This window comes from Canis lupus, chromosome 8, assembly GCF_048164855.1.
Source record: "Canis lupus baileyi chromosome 8, mCanLup2.hap1, whole genome shotgun sequence".
Lineage (NCBI taxonomy): Eukaryota > Metazoa > Chordata > Mammalia > Carnivora > Canidae > Canis > Canis lupus.
The window spans coordinates 52,912,587-52,936,732 of record NC_132845.1 but is presented as its reverse complement, the minus strand read 5'-3'; the positions used below and the strand labels follow the sequence as shown (position 1 = coordinate 52,936,732).

The following is a 24,146-nucleotide window of genomic DNA, read 5'->3' as shown; positions in this document are numbered from 1 at the left end:
AGGAAGTTCCCCATCATGGCCATTGAAGTTCTAAAATGATTTCTGTTTAAGTCAGTCCACTTATTTATAAATGTGCATGCAGATGGACCATAGTTTGCATTTATTTATTAATTAATTAATTATTTATTTAATTTTTTCATTTAATTTTCTATTTTTCAGTGTAATTTTACTTTATTTCAGTTCAATTCATGAACATGTAGTGTACTATTAGTTTCAGAGGTAGAGTTCATTGATTCATCACTTGCATATAACACCCAGTGCTCATTATATCACGTGCCCTCCTTATTGCCCATCACCCAGTTACCCCATCCCCTCACCCGCCTCATCCAGCAACCCTCAGTTTGTCTCTTACACTTAAGAGTCTCTTATGATTTCTATCTCTCTGATTTCATCTTATTTTATTTTTCCCTCCCTTCCCCTATGATCCTATGTTTTGTTTTCTTAAATTCCACATATGAGTGAAATCACAGGGTAATTCTATGATTACCTTATTTAACTTAGCATAATACATCCTAGTTCCATCCATGTCATTGCAAATGGTAAGATTTCATTTTTTGATGGCTGAGTAATATTCCATTGTATATACATACCAGTGTTTTTAAGCATAAAACCATCCAGAGTCCCAGGGGCAAGTTGCCTCAGAGCATTTTGAAGACCGTGATCTCATTTCTTAGAAGTGTTTCAGGGACAGCCTGTTTCCAAAAGTATCTGACCAAAAGCCAGCTCAGTTTCAGAGAGAACATTCCAGTCCCAAACAGATCAGAGACTGGAGGTTAGGGCAGTTCCAACAGGCACAGTTCCAATGGGAAGAGTGCAGGTGCAAAAGGGAATAGGGCCAAAGCCTACAGAATTCCAACTGGCACGGTCCCAACTGGGAAGGTCTGCTTTTAAAAGTCTCAGACTAAATAATTTAATTATTTTATTTATTTAATTTAATTTATTATAATTTAATAATTAATAATTATTTTATTTATTTTTATTTTATTAATTTAATTTATTATTAATTTAATAATTAATAATTTAATTAATTTAAAAATCTCAGACTAAATAAAGGCTAGCCCTGTTCCATTAGGAGCAGTCTCATTTCAAACAGGAATTAGATCAAAGGCTAACAAAGTTCCTTCAGGAAGAATGCAAATCAGACCTGAAGGCTAATGGACCACACTTAGAGGTGATTAAAAAAAAAAAGACCTTCAATAGATCCCAAGTAAAGCTTGGAGAACTCAGACACAGGGTGTGGAGCTTGAAATCTAGGAGAAAACTTGTCCTCAAAATCCTGGGTAGGAGGCTACCTGGGATGCTCAGTGAGTTAAGCATCCAACTCTTGATTTCAGCTCATAGCATGATCTCAGGGTTGTAGGATTGAGCCCCACATCAGGCTCCCCACTCAGTGGGGAGTCTGCTTCTCTGTCTTCCCACCCCGTCCTTCTGCCTCTGTCCTGGGTTGGGCTCTCTCTGTATCTCTCTCTAAAATAAGAAATTAAATCTTAAAAAAAGAAACTATCAAGACAACTTCTAATATGGATAATATTGTACTAAGTAGAGTTTTTAATCTGTTTCAGAAGAAAAACATATAATGGTATTTTTTAATATGTTAAAATGATACTTGCATTTACCAATTCATATATTTCCAAATTCTTCACTTTTCTCTTTTGCTTATTCTCTAATTCACGTATTATATTCATATAAATTCCTAAAATATACGTTCATCACACATACTGTGAAGGCTCCTTTCTGTGACAGGTTGTAACAAAGAAGATTGGCTTTCTAAGGAGGGTGCAGCTTTCTATAACTTCAGGATTTGTTGTGGTAGGTTATTATTAACTTTTCCCATACAGTTGAAAATATCTTCCCACATTAACAAGTCATATAAAAAAGAAATGCATCTGTATCAGTATGATTTCATTTCATCATAGTGTATTTCATTTGGTATTTTATTTGTATGTATGTAGTAAATATAGGTATATATATATATATTTTTTGAATATAGGTATATTTTAGATATGAGACTATGCCCCTAGTTAATTGAATTTGAAAAGAGGTATATTTCCTTTATATACAATTTTAAGGTTTACACATTTGAATTCATAATTGGAGAATTTTTATGTATGGAATTAAGGTAATTTGCTGAAGAAGATACGAGGGGGCTTTATAATTCTGGGGGTAGAAATAATTGGCTTATACTGCACAGACTTGCCAGCGTTACTCAATTATATATCTAGATATAAGCAATTTTATGATAATATACCCATTTTCCCAATTTATTAATGTTTTCAGAAACTTAATGTATCACTTTTTCATTCCAAGATAACAAAATCAGTAAATCTGTTGTCTTACTGCTATTCTTCTTTAAATTTTTTATTTGTGTGTAAGTAACAGTGTTAGTGTCAGGTGTGAATATAATGATTTAACCATTGTATATGTGACTCTGTGCTCATCACCATAAGAGTTCTCTTAATCCTCTTCACCTTTTTTTATCCATTCCTCTACCCCCACCTCTCCTCTGTCAACAACCAGTTTGTTCTTTATATTTGAGTCTGTCTTGATTCATTTTTTTCTTTATTAAATTCCAGATATGGGTGAAATCATATGGTATTTGTCTTTCTGTAACTAACTTCTTTCACTTAGCCACATATCTTCTAGATCCATTCACATTGTTGCAAATGGCAAGATCTTGTTCTTTTTTAAATGTCTGATTAATATTCTACGGAATATATACTACATCTTCTTTGTCCATTAATGTATGGATGGACATTTGAGTTGCTTCTATATCTTGGCTGTGGTAAATAATGCTGAAGTTGACGTAGGGGTACAGCTCTCTTCTCAAATTAATGTTTTCACTTACTTTGGGTACATGCCCAGTCATGGAATTACTGGATCCTATGGTATTTATAACTTTTGTGAGGAACTCACATCCCATTTTCTACAGTGGCTGCACCAGTTTGCATTCCCACCAACAGTGCATGAGGGTACCTTTTCCTCCAAACCTCAACAACACTTATTTCTTGTGTTTCTTCTTCTACCCCTTATGACATGATATCTCATTATTTTGATTTGAATTTCTCCCATGATAGTGATAGTATTTTTTCATGTAACTGCTGCTCATCTGTATTTTTAAATTTTTATTTATTTTTTAAAAAATATTTTATTTATTCATGAGAGACACACAGAGAAAGGCAGAGACATAGGCAGAGGGAGAAGCAAGCTCCCACTGGGAGCCAGATGTGGGACTTGATCCCAGGACCCCAGGATTACAACCTGAGCTGAAAGCAGACGCTCACCACTGAGCCACCCAGGTGCCCCTGTATTTCTTTTTTAGAGAAATATCTATTCATGTCCTCTGCTTATTTTTCAGTTGGATCACTTGGAATTTTTTTGGTTGTGCCATTGTGTAAATTCTTTTTATATTTTGAATATTAACTTCTTTTCAGACACATCATTTGCTAACATCTCCTCTCATTTAGTATGTGGTCTTTTTATTTTGTTGATAGTTTCCTTCACTGAACAAGAGTTTATATTTAATTGTAATCTCAGTGTATTAATTTTGCTTGTGTGTCCCTTTCCAGAGGAGCCCATCTAGAAAAATATTTCCATGGCTGATGTCAAAAAAATTATTGCCTGTATTCTTTTAGGAATTTTATGGTTTCAGGTCTCACATTTAGGCTTTTCATCCATTTTGAGTCTATTTTTGTGCATGGTTTAAGGCAGTGGTCCAGTTTCATTGTTTTGTGTGTGACTTCCCAATTTTTCCATCACCATTTGTTGAAGAGACAAGTCTTTTCCCCATTGTATATTCTTGTTTCCGTTGTCATGGATGAATTGACCATACAAGAATGGAGTTATTTCTGGACTCTATATTCTGTTTCATTGATCTTTGTGTTCATTTTTGGACCAGACCATATTGTTTTGATTACTACAGCTTTGTAGTATATCTTGAAATTTGGAATTGTGATACCTCTAGTTTTATTCTTTTTCAAGGTTGCTTTGGCTATTCAAGCTCTTCTGTGTTCCATACAAATTTTAGGATTCTTTGTTCTAGTTGAGTGAAAAACTGCTATTGGTACTTCAATAGGAATTGCACTAAGTCTGTAGGTTCCTTTAGGTTGTATGGACTTTTTAATATTGGTTCTCCCAGTGGAATTTGCTCATGGATGTGTTTACCATCTTCAATTTCTTTCATCAGCAGGTTAGGTTTTTTTTTTATTTAAAATTCAGCTATTAGAAATGACAAATACCCACCATTTGCTTCAACGTGGATGGAACTGGAGGGTATTATGCTGAGTGAAGTAAGTCAGTCGGAGAAGGACAAACATTATATGTTCTCATTCATTTGGGGAATATAAATAATAGTGAAAGGGAATATAAGGGAAGGGAGAAGAAATGTGTGGGAAATATCAGAAAGGGAGACAGAACGTAAAGACTGCTAACTCTGGGAAACGAACTAGGGGTGGTAGAAGGGGAGAAGGGTGGGGGGTGGGAGTGAATGGGTGACGGGCACTGGGGGTTATTCTCTGTATGTTAGTAAATTGAACACCAATAAAAAATAAATTAAAAAAAATAAAATAAATTCAGTTAGTCAACAGATAGTAGTTCATCATTAGTTTTAGATGTAGTATTCAATAATTGTTTGATATCTTGCAGAGTACAGGTGTTTCACCTCTTTGGTTAAGTTTATTGGTAGGTATTTTAAACCTTTTGGTGCAACTGTAAACAGGACTGTTTTCTTTTTTTTAGTTTTATTTTTTTATTATAAATTTATGTTATATTGGTGTTCAATTTGCCAACATATAGAAAAACACCCAGTGCTCATCCCGTCAGTGCCCACCTCAGTGCCCGTCGCCCATTCACCCCCACCTCTGTTCATTTCCACCCCTTCCACCACCCCTAGTTCATTTCCTCCCCTTCCACCACCCATTTCCCAGAGTTTCATTTCCCAGAGTTAGGAGTCTCTCTTGTTCTGTCTCCCTTTCTGATATTTCCCACTCATTTTTTTCTCCTTTCCCCTTTATTCCCTTTCACTATTTTTTATATTCCCCAAATGAATGAGACCATATAATGTTTGACCTTCTCCGATTGACTTATTTCACTCAGCATAATACCCTCCAGTTCCATCCATGTCTAAGGAAATGGTGGGTATTTGTCATTTCTAATGGCTGAGTAATATTCCATTGTATACATAAACCACATCTTCTTTATCCATTCATCTTTCGATGGATACCGAGGCTCCTTCCACAGTTTGGCTATTGTGGACATTGCTGCTAGAAACATCGGGGTGAAGGTGTCCCGGCATCTCATTGCATCTGTATCATTGGGGTAAATCCCCAGCAGAGCAATTGCTGGGTCGTAGGGCAGGTCTATTTTTAACTCTTTGAGGAACCTCCACAGTTTTCCAGAGTGGCTGCACCAGTTCACATTCCCACCAACGGTGTAAGAGGGTTCCCTTTTCTCCACATCCTCTCCAAAATCTGTGGTTTCCTGCCTTGTTAATTTTCCCCATTCTCACTGGTGTGAGGTGGTATCTCATTGTGGTTTTGATTTGTATTTCCCTGCTGGCAAGTGATGCAGAGCATTTTCTCATGTGCATGTTGGCCATGTCTATGTCTTCCTCTGTGAGATTTCTGTTCAAGTCTTTTGCCCATTTCATGGAGGATTGTTTGTGTCTTTGGTGTTGAGTTTAATAAGTTCTTTATAGATCTTGGAAAGTAGCCCTTTTTCTGATACGTCATTTGCAAATATCTTCTCCCATTCTATAGGTTGTCTTTTAGTTTTGTTGACTGTATCCTTTGCTGTGCAAAAGCTTCTTATCTTGATGAAGTCCCAATAGTTCATTTTTGTTTTTGTTTGTTTTGCCTTCGTGGATGTATCTTGCAAGAAGTTACTGTGGCCAGGTTCAAAAAGGGTGTTGCCTGTGTTCTCCTCCAGGATTTTGATGGAATCTTGTCTCACATTTAGATCTTTCATCCATTTTGAGTTTACCTTTGTGTATGGTGAAAGAGAGTGGTCTAGTTTCATTCTTCTGCATGTGGATGTCCAATTTTCCAGCACCATTTATTGAAGAGACTTTCTTCCAGTGGATAGTCTTTCCTCCTATATCGAATATTAGTTGACCATAAAGTTGAGGATCCACTTCTGGATTCTGTATTGTGTTCCATTGATGTATGTTCTGTTTTTGTGCCAGTACCACACTGCCTTGATGACCACAGCTTTGTAGTACAACCTGAAATTTGGCATTGTGATGCCCCCAGATATGGTTTTCTTTTTAAAAATTCCCCTGGCTATTCGGGGTCTTTTCTGATTCCACACAAATCTTAAAATAATTTGTTCTAACTCTCTGAAGAAAGTCCATGGTAAAAAAAAAAAAAAAAAAAAAGAAAGTCCATGGTATTTTGATAGGGATTGCATTAAATGTGTAAATTGCCCTGGGTAACATTGACATTTTTACAATATTAATTCTGCCAATCCATGAGCATGGAATATTTTTCCATCTCTTTGTGTCTTCCTCATTTCTTTCAGAAGTGTTCTATAGTTTTTAGGGTATAGATCCTTTACCTCTTTGGTTAGGTTTATTCCTAGATATCTTATGCTTTTGGGTGCAATTGTAAATGGGATTGACTCCTTAATTTCTATTTCTCCAGTCTCATTGTTAGTGTATAGAAATGCCACTGACTTCTGGGCATTGATGTTGTATCCTGCCACACTGCCAAATTGCTGTATGAGTTCTAGCAATCTTGGGGTGGAGTCTTTTGGGTTTTCTATGTAGAGTATCAGGTCATCGGTGAAGAGGGAGAGTTTGACTTCTTTCCCAATTCGAATGTCTTTAATGTCTTTTTGTTGTCTAATTGCTGAGACTTGGACTTCTAGTACTATGTTGAATAGTAGTGGTTAGAGTGGACATCCCTGTCGTGTTCCTGATCTTAGGGGAAAGGCTCCCAGTCTTTCCCCATTGAGAATTATATTTGCTGTGGGTTTTTCGTAGATGGCTTTTAAGATGTTGAGGAATGTTCCCTGTATCCCTATACTCTGAAGAGTTTTGGTCAGGAATGGATGCTGTATTTTGTCAAATGCTTTCTCTGCATCTATTGAGAGGATCATATGGTTCTTGGTTTTTCTCTTGCTGATATTATGAATCACATTGATTATTTTATGAGTGTTGAACCAGCCTTGAGTCCCGGGAATAAATCCTACTTGGTCATGGTGAATAATTTTCTTAATGTATTGTTGATTCCTATTGGCTAGTATCTTGTTGAGACTTTTTGCATCCATGTTCATCAGGGATATTGGTCTATAATTCTCCTTTTTGGTGGGGTCTTTGTCTGGTTTTGGAATTAACGTGATGCTGGCCTCATAGAATGAATTTGGAAGTACTCCATCTCTTTCTATCTTTCCAAACAGCTTTAGTAGAATAGGTATGGCTTCTTCTTTAAACGTTTGATAGAATTCCCCTGGGAAGCCATCTGGCCCTGGACTTTTGTATCTTGGGAGGTTTTTGATGACTGCTTCAATTTCCTCCCTGGTTATTGGCCTGTTATGGTTTTCTATTTCTTCCTGTTCCAGTTTTGGTAATTTGTGGCTTTCCGGAAATGTGTCCATTTCTTCTAATTGCCTAATTTATTGGCGTATAGCTGTTCATAATATGTTTTTAAAATCGTTTGTATTTCCTTGGGGTTGGTAGTGATCTCTCCTTTCTCATTCATGATTTTATTAATTTGAGTCTTCTCTCTCTTCTTTTTAATAAGGCTGGCTAATGGTTTACGTATCTTATTAATTCTTTCAAACAACCAACTCCTGGTTTTGTTGATCTGTTCCACAGTTCTTCTGGTCTCGATTTCATTGAGTTCTGTTCGAATCTTTATTAACTCTCTTCTTCTGCTGTGTGTAGGATCTATTTGCTGTTTTTACTCTAGCTCCTTTAGGTGTAAGGTTAGCTTTTGTATTTGAGTTATTTCCAGTTTTTGGATGGATGCTTGTATTGCAATGTATTTCCCCCTCAGGACTGCTTTTGCTGTATCCCAAAGATTTTGAATGGTTGTATCTTCATTCTCATTAGTTTCCATGAATGTTTTTAATTCTTCCTTAATTTCCTGGTTGACCCTTTCATCTTTTAGCAGGATGGTCCTTAACCTTCACGTGCTTGAAGTCCTTCCAAACTTCTTGTTGTGATTTAGTTCTAATTTCAAGGCATTATGGTCTGAGAATACACAGGGGATGATCCCAATCTTTTGGTTTTGGTTCAGACCTGATTTGTGGCCCAGTATGTGGTCTATTCCGGAGAAAGTTCCACGTGCCCTTGAGAAAAATGTGTATTCAGTTGAGTTTGGATGTAAAGTTCTGTAGATATCTGTGAAATCCATCTGGTCCAGTGTATCATTTAAAGCTCTCGTTTCTTTGGAGATGTTCTGTTTAGAAGATCTATCGAGTGTAGAAAGTGCTAGATTGAAGTCACCAAGTATAAGTGTATTATTATCTAAGTATGTCTTAATTTTGGTTATTAATTGATTGATATATTTGGCAGCTCCCACATTCAGGGCTATATATTGATGATTGTTAAGTCCTCTTGTTGGATAGATCCTTTAAGTATGATATAGTGTCTCTCTTCATCTCTCACTACGGTCTTCAGGGTAAATTTTAGTTTATCTGAGATAAGGATGTCTATCCCTGCTTTCTTTTGAGGACCTTTTGAATGGTAAATGGTTCTCCAACCTTTTATTTTCATGCTGTAGGTGTCCTTCTGTCTAAAATGAGTCTCTTGTGGACAGCAAATAGATGGGTCCTGCTCTTTTATCCAGTCTGAAACCCTGTGCCTTTTGATGGGGTCATTAAGCCCATTCACGTTCAGAGTTACTATTGAAAGATATGAGTTTAGTGTCATCATGATATCTATTCAGTCCCTGGTTTTGTGGATTGTTCCATTGGACTTCTTCTTAAAGGGGAGTTTTAAGAGTCCTCCTTAAAATTTCTTGCAGAGCTGGTTTGGAGTTCACATATTTTTTCAGTTCCTGCCTGTCCTGGAAGCTCTTTATCTCTCCTTCCATTCTGAATGAGAGCCTTGCTGGATAAAGTATTCTTGGTTGCATGTTTTTCTCATTTAAGACCTTGATTTATCCTGCCAGCCCTTTCTGGCCTGCCAGGTCTCTGTGGAGAGGTCTGCTGTTATCCTAATACTCCTCCCCATAAAAGTCAGGGATTTCTTGTCTCTTGCTGCTTTAAGGATCTTCTCTTTATCTTTGGAATTTGCAAGCTTAACCAGTAAATATCGAGGTTTTGAATGTTTTTTATTGATTTTAGGGGAGATCTCTCTATTTCCTGGATCTGAATAGCTGTTTCCCTTCCCAGATTAGGAAAGTTTTCAGCTATGATTTGTTCAAATACATATTCTGGACCTCTGTCCCTTTCAGCACTCTCGGGAACCCCAATTCAACGTAGGTTTTTCTTCCCTAGGCTGTCATTTATTTCCCTTAATCTATCCTCATGGTCTTTTAATTATTTGTCTCTTTTTCCTCAGTTTCCCTCTTTGCCATCAACTTGTCTTCTATGTCACTCACTCGTTCTTCTACCTCGTTAACCCTCGTCGTTAGGACTTCTAATTTGGCTTGCATCTCATTCAATTGATTTTTAATTTCTGCCTGATTAGATCTAAATTCTGCAGTCATGAAGTCTCTTGAGTCCTTTATGCTTTTTTCTAGAGTCACCAGTAGCTTTATAATAGTGCTTCTGAATTGGCTTGCTGACACTGAATTGTAATCCAAATTTTGTGACTGTGTGGGAGAGAGCACTGTTTGTGATTCTTTCTTTTGAGGTGAGGTTTTTCTTCTAGTCACTTTGCTCAGTGCAGAGTGGCCAAAAACAAGTTGTATTGGGAAAAGGAGAAAAAGAGAGGAAATAAAGAAGGTATGAAAAGAGAAAAAAGAAAAAAGAAAAAAAATGAGAAGCAAAAGAGAAAAAAAAGAAAGAAAAAAAAGGGGTTGGGGGAAGCAAACAGAAATAAAAAAGAAAACAAAAACAAAAACAAGGGGGGGGTATCCTCTGATTCTGTATACTGTAATACTGTAAGTCCCTTGATTTTCCCTGGAAGTTTCCAGTGCTGCTTGGTCAATAATTTGTTTTTCCCCTGTCTGTCTAGATGGTCTTCTTGGGGAGGGGCCTGTTGTGCTGATTTTTAGGTGTTAGCACTTGGGGGAGCTGCTCTGCTCCCTGCCTGGTGCAGGGCCCAGTGAGTGATATTTATCCTGTTTATCCGGTGAGGTCCTTGTGAGGCTCAGTGGGGGTTGTTTACCCTGTGAGGCCCCAGGAGGAACAATCACAGTGGCAGCGGCCAGCTCTAGAGCCCTGAATTCAGCTCCCGCAGTAAATACGGAGCTCTCTGTCTGCAGGGGCCTGGATGCTCCAGGGTCGGGGCCGCTGATCTGCTCAGCTTGGGGCAGGAGAGTCCTGTCCCTGTGGTCCTGGGCCCTCCCGGCCTCTGCCTGTCCCGGGGGAAGCCGGATCCTCGGCTGTGTCCCGGTGCCCTGTGCTCCCAGGCCTGTGCTGTTGGATTCACGCTCCCAGCCGGGCAGCCCCCTCTCTGCGGAGCCGCCGCCTGAGCCCCTCCGAGCTGCTCCCGGAGCCGAGCAGCCCCCTCCGCAGGGAGCCTCTTCCTCTGTCGGAGCCGCCTCCGAGCTCCTCCCGTGGCCGCGCAGCCCCCTCTGCGCAGAGCCTCCGCCCGAGCCCCTCCGAGCTGCTCCTGGGTCCAGCCCTGCGCGCTGCAGCCCTTAGGGAGCTCGGCGCCCTCTCCCCAGGGCGCAGGTGTCTGTTAGTGTCCCAGGGAGCCTGAGGGCATCCCCGCCCTCCTGGGGTCCTGCTCTAAATCCCTGCGAGGCCTTTCTCCCCGGGAAGATGGGTGCAGCTCCTGCGTCTCCGGGACGGGGCTCTCCTGTCCTGGGGACACTCGCCCCGGCCTCAGCCCGGCTCCTCGCAGGGCCCCTCCCCCTTGGAGGCCTTTTGTTTCATTTCTTTTTCCCCCCCGTCTTCCCACCTTGATAGAAACATGAACTCTCCTCACTGTAGCATTCCAGCTCTTCTCTCTTTAAATCTCAGGCCAAATTCGTAGATTTTCAGGATGACTTGAAGGTTATCTAGGTAATTTGGCGGGGACAGGTGACTTGGGGACCCTCCTCTCCCACCATCTTGCCCCTCCTCTATTTTTAACTCTTTGAGGAACCTCCACACAGCTTCCCAGAGTAGCTGCACCAGCTCACATTGCCACTAATAGTGCAAGAAGGTTCCCCTTTCTCCACATCCTCTCCAACATTTGTGGTTTCCTGCTTTGTAAATTTTCCCCATTCTCACTGGTGTGCGGTGGTATCTCATTGTGGTTTTGATTTGTATTTCCCTGATGGCAAGTGATGCAGAATATTTTCTCATGTGCTTGTTGGCCATGTCTATGTCTTCTGCTGTGAGATTTCTGTTCATGTCTTTTGCCCATTTCATGACTGGATTGTTTGTTTCTTTGCTGTTGAGTTTATAAGTTCCTTATAGATCTTGGAAACTAGCCCTTTATCTGATAGGTCATTTGCAAATATCTTCTCCCATTCTGTAGGTTGTCTTTGAGTTTTGTTGATGGTATCTTTTGCTTTGCAAAACTTCTTATCTTGATGAAGTCCCAATAGTTCATTTTTGCTTTTGTTTCTTTTGCCTTCATGGATGAATCTTGCAAGAAGTTACCATGGCCGAGTTCAAAAAGGATGTTGCCTGTGTTATCCTCTAGGATTTTGATGGGATCTTGTCTCACATTAAGATTTTTTCTTAATTTTCTTCTACAACTTCTTTAGGAGCATGTTCAAATGCAACAAATTATTGTACTTTAATTTTATATCCTGAAACTTTACTGAATTTATTGATTAGTTCTAGTAGTTTTTTTGGTAGAATATTTATGTATTTTTCTGTATAGTCTCATGTCAGCTGCAAATGGTGAAAGTTTTTTTTTTCATTACCAACATGCATGCTTTTTATTTCTTCTTCTTGTGTGATCATTATGACTAGGACTCATAGTATTACGTTGAATAAAAGTGGTTAGAGTGAACATCCTTGTCTTGCTCCTGAACTTCGAGTGAAAGCTCTCAGTTTTTCACCAAGTGTGACGTTAGCTGTGGCTTTTTCATATGTGAACTTTGAGGTATTATGTTGAGGTATATTTCTCTATTCATACTTTGTTGAGTGTTTTTATAATGAATGAATGTTGTCCTTGTTAATGCTTTTTCTCCATTTATTGGCATGGTGGTTACACTTTCTCTTGTTACTGTGATCTGTCACATTGATTTGTATATATTGAACCACACTTGCATCGCTGGAAGAAATCCTACTTGATGGGAGTGAATGTTTTTTTTTTTTTAATGTCTCATTGGATTCAGCTTGCTAAAATCTTGTTGAGAATTTTGTTGTTGTTGTTGAGAATTTTTGCATCACAGACATGGCCTGTGGTTTTCTTATTTTGTCATATGTTTATCTGATTTGAGCATCAGGGTCATGCTGGCCTTGTACAATGAATTTGGAAGCTTTTCTTCCTCTTCTGTATTTTGGAATAGTTTGAGAAGAATAGGTATTAAATGTTCCTTAATTGTTTGGTGGAATCCATTTGTGAAACCATCTTGTTCTCATCTTTTGGATGAGAGGTTTATGATTACTGATTCCATTTCATTGCTAGTAGTTGGTCTGTTCAAATTTTCTATTTCTTCTTCATTTCATTGTAGAAGTTTATATGTTTTTAAGAATAGATCATATCTTGTAGATTGCCCACTTTGTTGGAAGATCATTTTTCATAATATTCTCTCATAATCCTTTGTGTTCTTATGGCGTTGGTTGTTATTTCACCTCTTACATTTGTGATTTTATTTCTTTTTATCCTCTCTCTTTTTGATGACTCTGGCTAAAGGTTTATCCAATTTGTTTATCTTTTCAAACCAGCAGCTCTGTTTCATGATCTGTTCTATTTTTTTGCTTTGGTTTCTATTTCCTTTCTTTATGTTCTAATTTTCATTATTTCCTTCCTTCCACTGTTTTTGGGCTTAATTCTTCCTTTTATAACTCCTTTAGACTTCAGGTCACGTTCTGTATCTGCAATTTTTCTTAATTCTTGAGGTAGGCCAGGATTGCTGTTATCTTCCTTCTTAGCTTTTGCTGCATTCCAAAGACTTTGGACTCTTGCATTTCCATTTTACTTGGTCTCCATGTTTCCTTTTATTTTCTCTTTGTTGGATTGGTTGATCCGTTCATTGTTTAAGAGCCTATTTTTTTTAAGCTTCTTTTCCTGATTCTTTCTTTTTTCCTGATTCTTTTTTTGTGATTGATTTCTGGTTTCATACCATTGTGATCAGAAAAGATGCATGATATGATTTCAGCCTTGTTAAATTCATTGAGACGTATTTTCTATCCTAACATGATCTCCTCTGGGGAAAATTCCATGTGCACTTGAAAAAAATTTGTGTATTCTGTTTTTTTTCAGATAGAATATTCTGAATATATTTGTTAGATCCATCTCTTCCAATGCGTCATTCAAAGCCACAGTTTCCTTGTTGATTTTCTGTCTGGATGATTTATTCATTGATGCATGTGGGGTGTGAAAATTCTCTACTATTATTGTATTACTATTGATTTCTTCCTTTATGTCTGTTGATAGTTGCTTTCTGTATTTGGATGCCCCCTTTCGGGTGCATAAATATTTACAGTTGTTCTGTCTTCTTGTGGGATTGTCCCTTCTTCATTATTTAATGTCATTCTTTGTCTCTCTATGCAGTCTTTGTTTTAAAGTCTGTTTTGTCTAAGTATTGCTACCCCAGCTTTCTTTTCACTTCTATTTGCATGAGGAAGGTGTTTCCATTCCATCACTTTCAATCTGCCTGTGACTTTAGGTCTGAAATGACACTCTTGTAGGCAATATATAGGTGAATCTTACTTTCTTATTCATTCCATCACCCATGTCTTTTGACTGGGTCATTTATTCAGTTAACTTTCAAGGTAATTATTTGTAAGTGTGTACTTATTGCCATTCTGTTACTTGTTTTGCCATTATTTTTGTAGTTCTCTGTTCCTTTCTTCTCTTGCTTCTTGTGTTTTGAGGCCTTTTTTAGTGATGTTTGAATTCTCTTCTCTATTATTTGCATATTTATAGAAGGTTTTTGATTTGTGGTTGCCCTTAGATTGATATATAACATCTATACCTAAAGCTGTATATAGTTAGTTGATGGTTCATTATCTTTCAGCACATTGTAAAAGCACTAATTTTTACTACATCTGTATATAATGTTGTACTTTACATCCTTTCATTTTGTGAATCCGAAGATCAATGTTTATAGATATAGTTGATTTTACTATTTTTCTTTTATTTTTTAAAAAAGATTTTATTTATTAATGAGAGACACATAGAGAGGCAGAGGGAGAAGCAAGCTCCTCGAGGCAGCCTGATATAAGACTCCATCCTGGGACTCTGGGACCATGCCTTGAGTCAAAGGCAGACACTCAACTGCTGAGACACTCAGGCATACCCCCCCCATTTTTAAAAAATATTTTATTTATTCATGAGAGACACAGAGAGAGGCAGAAACATAGGTAGAGGGAGAAGCATGATTTTACTATTTTTCTGTTTTAACCTTCATACTGGTTTTATAAGTGATTAATCTACTACTTTTATTATGTTTCTATTTCCCTGTGAAGTTTTTTCTCTTCCTAATGTTCTTATTCCTGATTATGGTCTTTTCTTTCCACTCAGAGAGTTTCCTTTATCATCTGTTGAAAGGCTGTTTTAGAGGTGCTGAAATCCTTAAGTTTTGTTTGTCTAGAAACCATCTCTCCTATATTCTAAGAGATAGTCTTGCTGGGTAGGAAATTCATGACTGGAGGTTTTTTCTTTCAGAACTTTGAAAGATCATGCCACTCCCTTTAGGCCTCCAGAATACAGTTGATAGCTTTATGGGGTTTTCTTGTGTGTAACTGTTTTCTTACGTCTTATTGCTTTTATTTTTAATTTTTATGTTTTTTGTATATTTTTTTATTGGAGTTCGATTTGTCAACACATAGTACAACACACGGTTCTCTCTTTATTACTACTTTTGGTCATTTTAATTATTCCGTGTCTTAGTATGGACCTCCTTGGCTTGATTTTGGGAAGGCCTTTCTTTGCCTCCTTAATCTGGATATTTGTTTCCTCCCCCAAATAGGAGGAAATTCAGGTGTTATTTTTTTCAAATAAATTTTTTGCCCCTTTTCTCTGTCTCTTTTCCTTCTGGGATCCTTATAATGTGAATGTCTTTATGATTGATAATGTTGCTGAGTTCCCTTAACCTATTCTGATTTTGGATTTTTCTCTTTCTTTTTGTTGTTCAGCTTGGTTGCTTTACATTTCTCTGTCTTCTAGCTCACTGATCTGTTCTTCTGCTTCCTACAATGAATTGCTGATTCCCTCATTTATATTTTTAATTTCAGTTACTGAGTTTTTCATCTCGAATTGGTCCTTTTTTAAGTTTTCTGTCTCGTTTTTTTCAAGCCAAAAATAACTTTATTTTTATTTTACTCTATTTCTTAAACTGAACTCACTTTATGCTGAATCAGCTCTTCTTCAAAACTTTTTTAAAAATTTTTATTTATTTATGATAGTCACACACAGAGAGAGAGAGAGCGAGGCAGACATAGGCAGAGGGAGAAGCAGGCTCCTTGCACCGGGAGCCCGACATGGGATTCGATCCCGGGTCTCCAGGACGCGGCCTGGGCCAAAGGCACGCACTAAACCGCTGCACCACCCAGGGATCCCCCCCTTCAAAACTTCTCAATGAACTCTTCTTCTCCCAGTCACTGATGACTGCTAACTCATTGATCATATTCTCCACCTTTACAGGAGGCCTTCCTGGACCCAACTTGACCATTTGTAGAGATTAGGTAGCTGATCTACTCTCCACCATTTTATTTTCCAATTAAATAAATAAATAAGTAAATAAATAGGAGTTCGATTTGCCAACATATAGAATAACACCCAGTGTTGATTCTGTCAAGTGTCTCCCTCAGTGCCCATTATCCAGTCACCCCATCCCCCCGCCCACCTCCCCTTCCATTACGCCTTGTTCGTATCCCAGACTTAGGAGTCTCTCGTGTTTTGTCACACTCTCTAACTTTTCCCACTCATTTTCTTTCCTTTCCCCTATAATTCTGTTCACTATTTTTTATATTCCCAGTATGGGTGAAACCATATAATGATTGTCCTTCTCTGACTGACTTACTTCACTCAGCATAATACCCTCCAGTTCCCTCCACTTTGAAGCAAATGGTGAGTATTCATCATTTCTAATAGCTGAGTAGTATTCCATTATATATATATATACACACACACACACACACGTACACATACACATACATATATAGATAAGGAAGATGTGGTGAATATAAATATACATATCTATATATATTTTGATGGACACCAATGCTCCTTCCAGAGTTTGGCTATTGTGGACATTGCTGTTATAAACATTGGGTTGCAGGTGTTTTGGCTTTTCACTGCATTTTATCTTTGGGGTAAATCCCCAACAGTGAAATTGCTGGGTCATAGGGTAGCTCTATTTTTAACTCTTTGAGGTGCCTCCACACAGTTTTCCAGAGTGGCTGCACCAGTTCACATTCCCAACAACAGTGCAACAGGGATCCCCTTTCTCCACATCCTTTCCAACATTTGTTGTTTCCTGTCTTGTTAATTTTAGCCATTCTCTCTGCTGTGAGGAGGTATCTCATTGTGGTTTTGTTTTGTATTTCCCTGATGGCCAATTATGCGGAGCATTTTCTCATGTGCTTGTTGGGCATGTGTATGTCTTCTTTGGTGAAATTTCTGTTCATGTCTTTTGCCCATTTCATGATTGGATTGTTTGTTTCTTTGCTGTTGAGTTTAATAAGTTCTTTATAGATCTTGGATACTAACCCTTTATCTGATATGTCATTTACAAATATCTTCTTCCATTCTGTAGGTTGTCTTTTAGTTTTGTTGACTGTCTCATTGTTGAAGGTGTTGTTGAGATCCTCCACTCTCTTCTCAAGGCTGGTGAGTATCTTTATGACCATGAGTTTGAGTTCTGTGCAAGGCATAATGCTTATCTCTGTTACATTTAGCTCTGTTGCTTTGATTGTGTCCTATTCTTTCATTTGGGACCTATAATCCTGTCTCCTCATTTTGCCTAATTCTCTGTGTTTCTTTCTGTGTATTATGACAGTCAGTGATATCTCTTGACCTTGAAAGCAGTGGGTTTATGAATAAGAGGTCCTATAGTGCACTATACTGTAATGTCCCTTTTTCACCTAAACTATGCACTTCCAGGGTGTTTCCTGTATGTCGTGCATGCAATGTGTGGTTGTGACTGAGCGTCATTGGCTTTCCTGGCCAGCCAGCTACAGGGTTTGGTCCCTGTACTGTGAAAGGGCCAGTCTGGCACTGCCTTGGGCTTGTAGTTGGGTTGACCAGATGCTTGCTCTAAGTCCATTTCTGGGACTATGGCCACCCTTAACTGCAGAGTATCCCTCACCACCCTGAGAGGCTTTCATTAGTCAGCAGGGCCTGAAATCAGACCAGATGTCTGCCACTAGTCTGGTGCTGTGGTTGCAGCCCAAATACAGGGCTTTCTCCTTGTGTAGGCCCTGTGAGATTTTTGTTAGTGGACAAGGCTGGCATTCAGATTAGATGTCTGCCCCTATCCTACTGCTGGCATATGTGGTTATCTCTCCCTCTCCCCATGGTAGGACAGGCTATCAGAACTACTTGCAGAAAGAGACATGATGGGAGCAGCTTTGAAGGGACTTTTGCTGAGTGGGGTGGGATTGGAAGCTGCAGTCCCCAGGAGAATGTAGGGCAGAGCTTGGGGTGGTAGGAAGGTAGATGAAGAGTGTTCATGGTGGTTCCAGCAAGTGCCTGGATATCTGGGCTTGGGAGGGCAGAGAAACAGCACCCACCAGTTCTTCTATTTTTGGAGAAGTCTGCAAGAGACTCTTGCTCCTGCTGGGCATGTTCTGAGATTAATATGTAAATCTTCTTCCAGTATCCCCCAGGTGATTTCCAAAGTGCTACTTCTATGCTGTATCGAGGCCTGTATGTTTGTTATGCGGCTCCTTAAGGGAGGAGACCTAGTTTCCTGTGGCTCTCTAGCTCTCCAAGAGCTAAGCCCTCTGATTTTTAAAGTACTTGGAGTTAAGGCCTGCTGATTATATCAACTCATGGAATTTAAAAAATATTTTATTTATTTATTCATGAGAGAGAGAGAGAGAGAGGCAGAGACACAGGCAGAGGGAGAAGCAGGCTCCATGCAGGGAGCCCAAAGAGGGACTCGATCCCAGGTCTCCAGGATCACGCCCCGGGCCGAAGGTGGTGCCAAACCACCGAGCCACCTGGGCTGCCTCAACTCATGAATTTAGGCCCTAGACCCATGGTTTCAACACCCAGTATTACAGGGAGTCATCTTCCTGGTGCAGGTTCCCAGCGTCTGGGGTGCCTGGAGTGGGATCTGTTTCTTTCTCTTCTCTGTGTTTGTGGTGTCCTTCTTGTTTGTGTTTGGTCTCCCTGGGAGTTCGGAACCAGACTGCATCTCTCCCCTCGACACTTTTCACTGTAGCCTCCTCTGAAGGATTAAGTGTGGAAAGTCTGCCCTACCAGTCTGGGGTTGCACTGAAGTGACTGTTTTCCATGTGCATCCATGAGAGGTAGGTGAGCTTAGGACCCTGCTACTCTGTCATCTTCCCAGGTTCCTTCATGCAGACCTTTACAGGTGTGTCCTTTACAAAGATTTTCTCCAAGTCTGTGGCTTCTCTTTTCATTCTTGGGATGAAGATGATTTCTTGTTTGTTTTTGCTTTTAATGTTTGATTTGAAACATTGGAGTCCAAAACTTAATACTGTGATTTGAAAGAGGAAAGCAAAACTCCTTTGAGAATTTGCCTTGTAATCATCTGATGTACTTATGCTTACCTTGTGTTTAATAACATTGAGGCTGTAGTTGCAACTCTGTGCTTATTCCTGGCAGAAACACAAACTGAGTCAAGAGTTGGTGGAGGGGAGTTTGGATGTAAACTCCCCGAGAAAATTATATGTCAAATATGGTCATGTTTTAAAATCCATTCCTAAGTGCACAGCACTGTCATAAAAATGGTTCTCTTTTAAAGAAAAATATTTGAGGGCTTCAACAATGTTCCCAAGATGCTGATTCTTGTCATTATCCTTCTTTCTTGAAGGGTCTGTCACTTCACGCCTCCTGTTCATTTTCCCTTCCTCAAATGTTCCTCGTCTAACTATCTGATGTCCTCCTTTGTCATTTTATGAGTGATTGTAATGCTTTCCAGCATCAGCTTTTTTAACATCTTGAAATCATGTGTCTCATAGAGCATCGACAGCAGAGGCCAGCATCGAGACTGTTGCAAAGAGCATGAGGAATAGCCACCTGAGTGAAGCAGGGAGGATACTTAAAACATCACCCAAGGACAAACCTTTCTAGTATGTTTTCAGTTGTACAAGGGACAGTTGGATCCCGGGGGAAGCAAGACTTGGTCATTGCCTTTATGTGGAGGTTACATGTAGATTAGGAAATGTGTCTGATGCTGTGCTGACACATGACAAAGCCATCACAGTGATCAGTGATACAAGTGGCAAGTTCATTAGAAACATCATTGTGCTATTGTCTGGTAGGAGTACCCTCAGTGTCATCCTACCCATGGAGGCCAGGGGTAATGAGAATCTCGAAGATCCCTTCCCCACAGTTCAGTCTGAACCAGCTGAGTTCTTTAGGCCCATGATGAAGTCTTCTAGCCCCCACACCACTGGGGCCATGACACGTGCTGCTGCCATCACTTCCAAGATGGATGAGGCCTCTTAGGACTTTTCTGCTCACCTTTGAGGAGAAAACCTGTTCTAGGGAACAAGGGAGGTTCTGGTCAGCCCTCTTTGCTGTATAACCTGTGGGATCAGCATCTGGACATTCTAAGTTATTGCCTTTCTGTTTCCTACTAAGGAGCTTTAAGAATGGTTAATGGATATTCTGGGGGGCATACCAAATAGCAGAGGGAAGCCAGCTAGGCACCTGGAGATGTCCTTAGCATCTTGAGGTGGTAAGTCATTCCCACAGACAAATGCCCATGTTAATATCTCATTGAGCTGTTTTAAAATATGTATGCATTTAAATTGTGTATTTTATAAACTCAATTAAAAATATAATTTTTACATAATTTCTCTAAAAATGAGGATAGGCCAACATGGTGCTAAAAGTAAATGTTTCCAGCAATGTTGGTTGTGCACCCTTATGAATATAATCCTCCTATTACACACCTAAAATGGTATATTTCACTGTGGGCACATGTCTCTTTTTTTCTTTTTTTTTAATTTATTTTTTATTGGTGTTCAATTTACTAACATACAGAATAACCCCCAGTGCCCGTCACCCATTCACTCCCACCCCCCGCCCTCCTCCCCTTCTACCACCCCTAGTTCGTTTCCCAGAGTTAGCAGTCTTTACGTTCTGTCTTTTCTAAGAAATTTTTAATTGAGGTATAACATATCTACATAAAAGTGCTCAATGAATTATCCCAGGGTGTGCAAATATCTCAGTTAAAAAATCCAACTCAGAATGAATCTGTGATCATGGCAAGTTGTGCAGCTTCTCCTAGAGTCAGATTTTTATCTGTGACAGAGAAGGGAGAATGGATGTTGGGTGACAATTATCATATTGGCTCTAAATAACCTGGAAGGTGTGGACCAAGCCCACCTGTCTAATGACTCCTGGCATCCTAGCCCTGGACTCTCTGCAGTGTATGCATGACCTTCTGAGTGTTCCTTTTGTGTGACATCGATGCCCCCCTCACCTGCTGATGTCCCATTCATCCTTCAGACATCAGGGCAAGTAGGGATTTTTTAGGGAAGATATCCTTAATCCCCTCAAATAGGCAATTTCCTTCTACAATATATCTTCACAATCTTAGCCAGGTCCCTCCCTTCATAGCACTTATTTCAGTTTGTGGCTATATTTTTGCTGTATTGCTATTAGACTAAATATTTTTGCTCCGTTATTCCTAACCCCCATGAGGCTGGGCTGTGTGTTCTGGATCACTAACTATGATGTACTTTGCTTAGAAGAGTCTGGGCTTTCCGTCAGTATTTGTGGAGTGAGTGAGTGATTCAGAAATCTGGATATAGGGAAGCAGAGGCCATTTTTCACATTCTTTCAGCTGTTCTTAGCACTCTTGGAAACTAGATATTGCAATTTCTAGTTCAGAGTATCTCCAATTTGACATTTTAAAAAGTATTTCAAAATATGAGAAATGTGATCTTGTTTAAACGTATAACACATTAGAGTGAGTTGTAGTAATTAACCAGAAAACTTATAAGGTGAGGCACTCATACAATAGGACATGGAGGAGGTGGTCTTCAACTTCGATCAGAAAAGAATCCTATGAACATCTCATTGACTTTCCATGTGCCAGAAAACAACCTGTTAGAATGAAACAGGTTCAATGGTGAGGCTGAAACCAAGGGTAGTTTGTGACATTGGACAACTTACTTCACCATTCAAGTCTGTGTTCCATTAGAGAAACTAGGGAGGTAACTGTACTTTGTTGTGGAGCAGCAGGTAGGAAGGGGCTTTTTAAAAATTGGTTCACCTGTGGTATCCATGTTGATCTACTGGGGGCAACGGCAGCTGATTGGTGGAGAGATTATAAAGTTCTGGGTTGCTATGGCAACATTCACTCAGGAGAAGGCTTGGAGGAAGAGGGATCCTCTTCCACTTCAGCTGCTCCTGAGAGTCCATTTAACCTGCTCCTTGTGTCCTGCTGACCTACTGAATTACTGACCTGCTGAACTACTATCCTTTCTGAACCCTCCTTCCTCCCCTCCAGGACTTAATCTAACCCTGGCACTGTCCCTGCTACCTTCTTCTCCTGACAAACAGCTTCCCCAGTCTTACCCTTTGCTCGCATCCTCCCCCATCCCTAATTACCACCTTGTCCCCTTTCCCACTCCTCCACACTCATCCCACCCCAACCTGCTCCTGCCTATCTCCACCTCCTCCCTGGTGTCCCAGTGCCCCCTGAAAGCACTAGGACATGGAGGTGCAGAGTCTGCTTTTCTGGTTCTTCTTATTCCTGTGTCCTGGTTGCCCAAACACAAATGTGAGTAAACATGGCACATCAGTGGTGTCTTCCTTTTTTTTAAGATTTTTTTTATATGAGAGAGAGAGAGAGAGAGAGAGAGAAAGGGCACAGGTGCTGGTGGAAGGGCAGAGGGGGAAGGAGATAGAGAATCCCAAACACAATGTGCAGGGAACACAAAGAGGGCCTCAGTCTCAGAACCATGGGATCATGACTTGATCCAAACCAAGACTTAGCTGCCTGAGCTGCCCAGGTGCCCAGAAGCTGCTGGTGGTGTCTTCCATCCTATTGGGTTCTTTTGCATTGTGGTTAAATAGCTTTTTCAGTCTCCTTGATGGGAACTTCAGAAAAACTTCAGTTCTTTCTGAAGATCATGAACCACAGGCAGGTTTCTTGGTCAGCCTGAAGGGGTTGTGGCCACAGCTGTCCACATCAAGTTCTGGGTCCTGTCTGTGCCGCTTGGTCCAAAAAGAGCAGTGTTGGCTGGATGGAAACCTGTAAATACTAGGTTCATTGTATCAAGAAGGAAGGATTTGTGAAGATATAGAAGCCATTGACCATTATGTCTTATATAGGGGGCTTGTATGATATATAGATTATATCTCATTAAAATTGACTTTAAAAATGTCAGGAACTCAGGACACCTGGGTGGCTCAGTTGGTTAAGCAGCTGCCTTCTGCTCAGGTCATGATCTGGGCATCCTGGGATCTAGCCCCACATTAGGCTCCCTAATATGGGGGAGGGGAGTCTGCTTTACCCTCTCCTTCTGTCCCTCCTCCACACTCATGCCTTCTCTGTCACTCACGTTCTCTCAAGTAAATGAATTAAATAAAAAAATACACAAATAAGTCAGGAACTAATTATAGGAGCTATGGGTATTAGACTTGCTCCTGGAAGCCTGGTCAAGATCCTCCTTCAAGCCTTCTAAGTTTTGGGTCCATCTTATATGTAGTTTGTGTTCCTATCAGCATATTGTTCACATTTGTGAACTTTTGCAGCCTGGGGAACCGTGGTATCTTAAGCATCGGTGTAGGTACTACAGTTAAAAAGTGAAATGTCCTTTGTGCTCTGTGCTTCCTGGGTGGTTGACTTCTCATAACTCTGCATTCAACCCTTTCCTTCTGTTCTTGGAAGCTGACCCCAGGGAGTCTGTATCCTGCCAAGTCAATGAGAGCCCTGAGAAACCCAGCAGACACTAATTGGCCTCATTCTGCTGGGACATTTGCCATAGGAAAATCACTAGGAGTGACATGATCAGGAAGTGAATAAGTTATTATCCTTTATTCGGCCAAGTAAGTGCAGAGTGTTGACTTACCCGAGTAAAAAGGTCCCGAATGTCCTTAGGAGTGTCCAAATATGAAGAAATACCTGGTTCCCAGTGTGAATATATCACTCTATCATTAAAAAGCAAAGCGTTAAAAAGCAAAACTTGTATCCCCAGGGGAGAGAGAAAGAGCCAGATAGGGAACATCTATAGCAATAAGTAGACTTATTTAGATTGGCATCCACCAGATTCTTAGAGAGGGATCTGGAAAGTCCCAGTAGTCAGGAACAACCCTTGTATTGAGGCAGAATCATCCCACATGAATGCCTCCAGTCAAAACAGACTCTATTCTGTTTCTTTTGAGTCTTCAAAGGAGGAAATTCCTTGGTAGGCATTATTGGAATTATTCCCGTCTCCCTGGGCTGCATCTCATAGATCAGTTCAGTTCTCCCTTCCCCCTCATCTCTGAGCTCTTGCATAAACGAACTCATCTTGTGTTTCCCACCTCCACTTGTTCATGGCCATGGTCTCTGAGAGCCTAGTGTTATTGGCCCTATTGGAGGTAATCTAATTAAGAGTCAGTTACTGATATCAGCATCCAGACAGCTGCCAGAGGTACAAGAGTATCTATGACTGGGGGTGTTTTCTATTCATGACCAGTGCCCTCTGTTTTGTGTATTAGATCCCCATGATCAACCATTGTGCTGACAGCTCCTGCTGTCTTTCAGACCATGGCTATTCTGATACAGTGTGTT

The 24,146-nt window shown here is 39.9% G+C and overlaps 1 protein-coding gene across 15 annotated transcripts in view; it reads left to right on the top strand.

Moving 5' to 3' along the window:
• LOC140638528 (transport and Golgi organization protein 1 homolog) overlaps positions 1–24,146 on the top strand; it is a 53,927-nt gene that overhangs the window by 4,453 nt on the left and 25,328 nt on the right. For 7 of the 15 annotated variants that reach the window (XM_072836020.1, XM_072836014.1, XM_072836027.1 and 4 more), the window contains exon 3: positions 16,977–17,050. The exons of 4 other annotated variants lie outside the window; for them this stretch is intronic. In XM_072836020.1, coding sequence (XP_072692121.1) covers positions 16,977–17,050 — 74 coding nt within the window. Of the gene's footprint in view, positions 1–1,743; positions 1,810–16,976; positions 17,051–21,724; positions 22,149–24,146 lie in introns of those variants that run through there. 4 more of the 15 variants (XM_072836024.1, XM_072836021.1, XM_072836019.1 and 1 more) reach the window with 3 other exon arrangements.